The sequence below is a fragment of the Mchenga conophoros genome, linkage group LG7, assembly GCF_057382185.1.
Source record: "Mchenga conophoros isolate Kocher_MC1m ecotype Shallow Benthic linkage group LG7, M_conophoros_male_GT1.1, whole genome shotgun sequence".
NCBI classification, from domain to species: Eukaryota; Metazoa; Chordata; class Actinopteri; order Cichliformes; family Cichlidae; genus Mchenga; species Mchenga conophoros.
The window spans coordinates 1655088-1663597 of NC_140532.1; the positions used below are offsets into that span (position 1 = coordinate 1655088).

Here is an 8510-nt window from a genome sequence, read left to right on the forward strand (position 1 = left end):
CAGATGTAGAAAAGGGGAAAACCTGTTGCTCTGAGTGACGTTGTTATTTTTGTACACACACACATGCACACACAGAAAAGTATAAATAAAGAACGCAGACAGTGATGAGACGCAGGTCGCAGGTCTTGCGTTCATGAATTAGTAAAGACAACTGCAGTGTTTGTGTTTTCTAACTCAGGTGTCTTAGCTGAAGAACTACGGGTGATTTAAAGAAATCCCCTGTCACAGACACTATTTCTACTTTCAAGATTAGGCTTCAAACTTTCCTTTTTGCTAAAGCATATAGTTAGGGCTGGACCAGGTGACCCTGAATCCTCCCTTAGTTATGCTGCAATAGATGTAGGCTGCCGGGGGATTCCCATGATGCATTGAGTTTTTCCTTTCCAGTCACCTTTCTCACTCACTATGTGTTAACAGACCTCTCTGCATTGAATCATATCTGTTATTAACCTCTGTCTCTCTTCCACAGCATGTCTTTATCCTGTCTTCCTTCTCCCACCCCAACCAATCACAGCAGATGGCCCCGCCCCTCCCTGAGCCTGGTTCTGTTGGAGGTTTCTTCCTGTTAAAAGGGAGTTTTTCCTTCCCACTGTTGCCAAAGTGCTGCTCATAGGGGGTCATATGACTGTTGGGTTTTTTCTCTGTGTCTTACTTAAGCAGATACAGAGTAGGTGTCTTCCCATAGCATAAATCAGTAAGAGAAGGTACGACCTCTCTCATGACCTTATGATGCGTGTGTATGCCAGAGTGCTCTGGGAGGCACACAGAGTCTTTGCAGACTGCTAAGGATCAAACATCTTATCAACATGCAATCAGTTATGTAACACAAGCCCTTTCACCCATATAGAAAATAATCTTTGCAAATATTGGCTTATAAAGAAAGGAAGGCTCAGAACTGCCAAAGAACTGACTCACAGTATTCACTGGATACAGCCAAGTGTGAAGTGAGTCACACTTGGCTGTATCACAACAATAGTCGCCTCAAGGTGCTTTATATTGTTCAGTAATATTTTTGAATATTCATCAATAATTTAGGTCATTTGAAAAACTGCATGATTCAGCAGTCAGGAATGACTGCGTATCCTCAGTTTAGGTTATTATTTCAAACTGTTGTTGAACAGTAACAGTTGTGCTAAATGGCCAAAGTCTGGCTCTGATGGTCAGTCGCAAAGTGATTATTTCTTTTTAACTTGTGCTAGTAAACAAAAACAACTGATATTCAACTAGTGGAGGCAAATCTGCTGACATAAAGCAGAAGACTGATGTGTTCCCATCGTGGACCAGACCCATCTTCTAACTACACATGTGTTTTTGACACATCTTGAGTGGTTGTGTTGACAAAACCTGTTCAAAGACAGTAAGGCCAAAGGAGAAAGGGTTTAACTCTGTCATTTTTTCTGCTACATGAGACGTCTAAAGGACAACGTTTTGCTGTGACAACACTGCTGCACACACTCAACAACAACAGCAACAGCACCCATGCTGCAGCAGCTGGTACACATTTAATTTGAATGCTTTGATGACAGGTCTCCAAAGCATACCTCCACCATTTCTCAGACCAGTGCTGTTGGTTATCATTCATTGTTTTCTAAAGTACTTTTAGAGTTTAAAAATGCACCTTTTTAATGAAAAGAGGGATAATGTAAGTGACTGTAGCATTCAGAGTAGTTCGTAGCCTCAGTGATGCTTCCATTTATACTGACTCAGAGTTAGTCAAGAGTTATGAATATTATCTAAAATCGAGGAGCTCCAAAACAAAGTTCCTAATGTTTGAGAAAGTGATTTAAAAAGGAGTAAGACAAGTGTGAGTTTGGCATGTTTATCAGAGACTGTCTAGTGTTTTAATACACTTGTTCTTAAAGTTTTAACTGGCATCACCCCGCTAAGAAGCCCAAAGCACGTCTCACTCCACGACCATTTTAATCTAAAAAAAAATCACAGCTGAGTTTTAATAAATACCACTCAACAGATGCTAATCAACTTGTTTTTTTTCTCATCATTCCCTTTGTTACCCACGTCCCACCTGCAGAGGCTCCATGTCCCACAGTTTGAGAATCATTGTGTTAAAAACATCTCAGGGAAATTTTCCCAGCAGAAGCTATTTAAACTACTAAGTACAGCATTCTTCATTAAATAGGTTTTCAAAACTAAGCGGCACTTTTTCTTTCTGCATCTTCCACCTATGCACGCCACTTCAGTGCGCGGTCCTGAGTTGGACCTTCATGTGATAAGGGCTGGGAGTCATAGTGGCTCCAAAGACTGGAGTGAAGTCTGGTTCTCCTGCGTCCTCGGGCCAGATGAACTTAAACTTCCTCAGCAGAGTCACAATCATGAGGAAGAGCTCCATACGAGCCAGACCCTCCCCGAGACACACCCGAGGACCTGAGGCATTGAAAAAGACCACAAAATTATCAAAAACACATTGATTGAACTGGCCATGTCTGTGCTGTTACTCAGCGTGTTTGTGCTCATGTACCTGCAGAGAAAGGCATGAAGGCCTCTGGTTTAACAAACTCTCCTTTGTCATCGAGGAAGTTTTCAGGGTTGAATTCATGAGGGAATTTCCACTGTCCCTCCTCGCTGAGCACTGAGGTCAGATTCTCGATGATCATTGTTCCCTGAGGACGAAATCAACCTCAAAACCATTAAGGATGCTCGTCACTTTATTGCCTCTACCTATTTAACCAGTTGGCCCTTACCTTGGGAATGGAATAACCCATCAGCTCTGTGTCTTTAGTGGTGCAGTGGAAGACACTGAGAGGAACAGTGTTGGCAACTCTCTGTATCTCGTGAATCACAGCCTGGATGAAGAGAAGACATTTTCTGTGCTTTATCTGACTGAGCAATTTTTAAGTACTTTGACATAAAAACACAACAGAAATTCAAGGCTGCAGACGTGGGGACCTCTCCCTATAAGCCACAGACAGGATGCAGTATTAATGAGATCATTTCAGCTGATGTAACCTTAAGAAATATTCAGACAGGGTCACGTGGACTATCACATGCCTTTGGCAGTGCCAGGAAATCTAATCCTATCTAATCTTCACAGTCATGTGATGAAACACTCCTGCCATCACATGAGCGTTGGGCATAACCCACAACATGTTCAGACATGCAGGCCCTTCATGCAGCCAGAGCTGCATGTTATTGTGTTTGTAAGCCAGGGGTTTGTTAGGGAAAGGGTGTTCCTAACATCCTTCCTACCTATCCTGGTAGTTCCTAACTACAGTCTGTAACCAGGACATTATGCAAAACAAGCTTTTAAATTACAATATAATTCTTTCAAAGTAGGCAAACACGACCCTGATGGTTGAGTGCGTATGTTTCTTATAAAATCAGTGGGTTCCTGTGGCTCAGCAGGTAGAGCAGTATGTGTGAATGTTAATAAGGAAGCACGTAAAACGACAGAAAAAAGTGTGAATGGGTGAATGTGGCATGTGGTGCTCCACGAGAGCAGAAAAGCGCTGTATAAGAACCAGCCCATTTACCATGTTAGGCTTCCTAAATATTCTGGAGCATGAACCTGACACTCAATGTTTGTGACAGCGCACGACGACAGAGAGGCTACTCTCCCTGTTAGCTGACACTGCTGTGGACCATCAGTCTAATGTTCTGCTTTAAATAAACAGTTACCTGATGTGGAAACATAAAACTTCTTAGTCAATGTCATCACACAGCAGCCTTACTAGATTTTATGCATTAAGATAAAACACGTTTGTTTCATGACTAATGAAAACATTCAAACATCATAGTTCACAGTGTGGAAAAAGGTCATGATGATTCTGCAGTATGATTTCGACATGAAACGCTCTTTTTATTATGAGTAGACCAGTTCCAGTCAAACCAGTCCTTTCTACAACAATGGAGGCTCCACGGTTTCCTGAAAAGAAGTTGTTTAAATGCATCACCTAATGTTATTAATGATGACCAAAACTGGTCTGAGTTTTTGTGTCTGTTGCCAATATAAACCAACATAAACTGTTTTGAGAAATGAGGAGATTCAGGCTGATATTTATTCTGTTTTCCACCTACTGCTTGTCCTGGAGCTATCGTCTTATTGTGGACCCTGTGCATGTGTGTGTTCTCTCTTTATGATTACCTGTAGGACTCGCTATGCTGTGTAACAATGCCTGCTAAATAAAAGGCAATTATAAGTAGAAATCTCTCTGATATACAGTACCTGTATGTAAGGCATCTCATGTCTGTCCTCAAAACTGGCCCGATACTTCCCTCCCAACACATCGTCTATCTCCTGCTGGCATCTTTCTGTGCAGGAGGGATTACACCACACATTAAATTCCACATTTCAGATATCTGTAGGTGAGACAAAGGAAGACTACACACAAGTAATGTAACACTAAAGCATTAGGCCCGTAGAGATGGAACCTTCTGTATTCATTCAATTTGTCTTCAACCTTTAACATGAGATGATATTAGTCATATCAAACACCACATCCACACCTAATCTAATACAAATAATTTGTACCAGTAAGGAATTGAGTTGAGTGGGACTCTCCTTTGTTAAGTTAATATAACGAGCATATAGAATATAGCATGCTGGGACGGGCATGGCCCCTTTTGTTGCTATCGGGTGTGGCTCAGACTAGATTGTATTATGTGAAGGCTGAAGTACAAGTGAACACCTGGAAAACCTCGAGCAGGACCACAGACACCAATGACAAATAACCATAATATGTCTTATTTACATGTGCAGGTTTACCTTGGATGTGCGGGTAGTTCATCAGGTAAAGGAAAGCAGTAAGGAGGGTGTTGGAGGTGGTGTCAGTCCCAGCAAGGTGAAGATCTAAAGCATTCATAATGAGCCACTCCTCTGAGAATGAAGACCCATCATCGCCTCTCTAAAAGGAGGGGAATAATGAATATGATAGAAATGCCTTCAGCTCTTTACATTTGAAACAGAATTTTTAACCATCTTGTGAACTAAAACTATACAAATATCTCCTTTTGGAAAAGTGTAGGTTGAATAAAGTCAAATCATTTTTATATTTTGCATACTCAAATTAGAGCAGATCTGTTTCTTTTCACACTCACACCTTCTCCAGTTCATCCAGATAGCAGTCAATAAAATCTCGTGGCTCTCCAGGAACTCTGGTCTTCTTGTGCTCATTGATCAAACCAATTGCAATTTTCTTTGAAGTCTAAAAAGCAAACGTAGTCACTCAAAGTTTGAACAAATTTTACTTCTTCCTGCTGGTAAAGTGAAAATTGAAATTACCTCTAAATTCTCAAAGGCCTTTTGGAAGGGCAGTGGCAGGTTACGAATTATGGGAAAAGTGTCATAGAGCTGAAAGGAAAGATAAGAGAGTTAAATGAGAGTGGGGGGGATGAACACAGAACTTCTGCATCTTAGTTTTGGTATCAGTGGAATTGTCGCCGTAAAACTTCAGCCACGACAGGATTCCTAAGTAAGCACGATTACATGGGAAACATGCTTTTACTCACCATAGCCCACGGTCCATTGGCCATCTTGGTATTCTCAGTGAAGCACTGAACAATCTGTTTGATTAGCGCATCATCATATTCGTAGCGTGTAGAAAACAGGACCTGGCAGATGATGTTGGAGGCCGCATTGTGAAACATAACTTGAGGACTCATGGTTTTACCTGTAGAAGAGATTATTCAGCAGAACAGAATTTTACAGGAATGCAAAGGAAACAACAGCAAATGCAACGTGGTTGTGGTCACAGACGGACCTACCAACACTGTCTTCCAAGGTTCTAACGATGTATTTTATCTCTTCATGAATCCTGTCCTCCATCGAGTTCTTCCCCAGACCAAAGTTCCTCAAAGTCATCAAAGAAAAGCGACGATGTTCCCTCCAACTAGAGCCGTAATCGACCAAAATTACTCCTAAAACAGATTTATCAGCACAAAGGGAAACAAGATCATTTACTTTCTGGACTGTGTCATCTTTTATTACGTTCCACATTCATTAAAAGAACTCTATTGTTTACATGGATCGTTCACATGGTCCAGCATGAGTGCTGCACCGTTGTGATGAAGAGGAGTATTCTACAAAGAGATAACAGCAAAAGGTGAATTTTCCTAACCCATGCTGTCCCTGCGTGCTTATCTCAAACTGGGTGTTTTTCCTCATGCATGCAGTAAATAATAATGCACTAAAACTTGAAACCATAGAATCCAGTATATGCTAACGTATATACTGGATTTTTTAGTTTGTTTTGTTTTATTTATTTAATTTTTCGTTTTGCTGTTTTGGGTACTGATGGTAAAATGTGTGTGAACACAGTGTATCATGTGCTAGATAACATCTGTTCTACCTTTACTCTTGGTGACATCATTAACAAACAAGTCTTGGGGTCGTCCAGCAAAATCAGCAGCCTTAGTCACCATCGCCTCCTTTACGGCCTTCAGCCCATTGATGACTACAGCTGGTTTCTGGCCAATGTAAATACTGTAGACATCTCCATAAGACTTCCTCAGCTGGGAGGGAACAAAATGACATGGCAGTTTTTGAAATTTATGAACCAGATACTCAGGTGGACATTTCCCTCCAACACGGTTAAACATTTCTGTCCAGTAATTTCAGTTATTCTGTGGAGAGAAAAAAGCATCAAATGAACTAATCCTGAACATTTCATGGAGGGATACAGAGGAAGCCCACATATTTACAGTGGGACATGCTTACATTTGTGGATCTGTGCAAAGTTGGCAGCGTGAGATTTGTCTCAAGACTCCACGTGACGACGTGACTGATCAGATGATTCGTGCACGTGCATTGCAGGTTTTCTAAGCAAGTGAGAGTGAAGTAACGTGTAGTTTTAGAAATATGTGTATGCACAAACAGCTTTTTGAAGGAGAACGTTATCCAATTCCTGAAGCTGAAATTAATAAATTAAGTTATAAATCAGTTATTATACATCTGTATTTATTCAGGTCTGGGCATACACATTTGTAAAATAGTTTGACGTGGTGTAAAATTGCTTTGTATTTGTGTGAGGATAGAAGCACGCATTACACACTGCACACATTTATTAACTTTACGCTTGCAGAGCATGCCATATGCATTTGTTAAAGACACATTTCTCTCTGTAGTTTGATGACCTGCAGCGAAACAAAAAACGATATACAGCATAAGCAAACGTTAGCAGTGATGAGACCAAAGGACTTCAGTGTTTCATTTTGTAAGATGTTGATGTTGGTCAGTTTTAAAAACGGAGCACAGTGTGTCTGATTTGTAGAGATGCATGTGGTTCTTTTCTCATGTAGCACTGTCACATGACATTTCTTAAACGATAAGCTGAACATTGATCCATATACAGTGATGATTGCAGGGGGTTTAAACTATGCTAAACTATCTTGTAATCACATAAGGAGCTCACTATAGTGTAAGAACTTTGGATTTTAAAGGTGTTTAGTTTTACAGCCACAAGCATTGGTATTGTCTTTAACAGCACAGTCAGGAAAAGCACACTAATGTTTTAGTAGCTAAACATTTAGACCCATTTAGTACTAATAATAGTAAATCCATCAATAGGATAAAAAAAATATTATAAAACATTATGGACATTTTTATTTTATTGAATGTTTTTTCTTACCTTCTCAAAGTCCTTTAAGGGGTTCTCCAAACTCAACTGCAAAGTGTTCCCCACCAGGGGAAGGCCTGGGGGGCCTGGTGGGAAGTTCTTCGGCCTCTTGGATTTGAGTTGAAGAATAAGGAATAAAAGGCAGAGGCATAGCAGTGCAATTGAAACAAACATGGTGAGACGATTTGGACTGCACTATGAAAAAGTGTTAGTTATTACTGATCTCTTGACTTGAAATGAGAGGAGTAGCTGGCAGACCCACATTTAAATATGTAGCGCAGCCGGCCCTCTTCTACCTACACACCTTGAGATTTGTGTGAAGGGTGAAACACAGCGTGTTTCACCCTTCACACAGAGCACATTGCTCCACCACCTTTAGCGTAATGTGACAGGCTACTGTACAGCGGTATCAGATTTCCTTAGATATCGCATAGTGTCAGGCATTTTTCTGTGTTTCATTTTCTTCCATTGTTAATAAAACACATTTGAATACGAGGATCCTCATTTCTATGTGAAGAAGAACGTGGAAGTAAACTGGGTAAACTGACTAATCTACAAGAATTTGCTGTGACTTGTAAAGATCTGAAAGAAAAGAGTGAAGGAGTCAGAATTTCCAGGTAAAAACTGAGCTGAACATGCTCAAACAGCAGGAAACCCTCACATAAGATCATAAACTAAATAAACTTTAATATTAAGATACAAAGAGACAAAGCGTAAACAAGATTTAGATAAAAAGACCTGCTTCTGTATTTTATAAATGTGTAACATACGTGTGGTTCTTATGTAGCACTGGCAGCAATGATTGCACAGCTGTGATATGGAAAAACTAAAATCATAAAATGAAAATGTATCCATGTACAACGATCACTCTAATGGCTGTAAAATATCAGTCGGCTATTTTCAAACTCTTCTTTGAGAAAAAGAATGAAAAAAGAAAACACT

General features: G+C 40.3%; 1 protein-coding gene across 1 annotated transcript; it reads right to left on the bottom strand.

The window, feature by feature from the left end:
- Window positions 1-1805: 1805 nt before the first annotated feature.
- Window positions 1806-7884, bottom strand: LOC146569281 (cytochrome P450 2J4-like). Its single transcript, XM_085281446.1, has 11 exons — window positions 7581-7884; window positions 6303-6465; window positions 5719-5871; window positions 5464-5624; window positions 5237-5305; window positions 5055-5159; window positions 4721-4859; window positions 4181-4266; window positions 2700-2801; window positions 2477-2618; window positions 1806-2382 (listed from the first exon to the last, which is right to left on the bottom strand). The coding sequence occupies exons 1-11, from the start codon at window positions 7740-7742 to the stop codon at window positions 2195-2197; spliced, it is 1470 nt and encodes a 489-aa protein (XP_085137572.1). The 5' UTR covers window positions 7743-7884; the 3' UTR covers window positions 1806-2194.
- Between the last annotated feature and the right edge of the window lie 626 nt (window positions 7885-8510).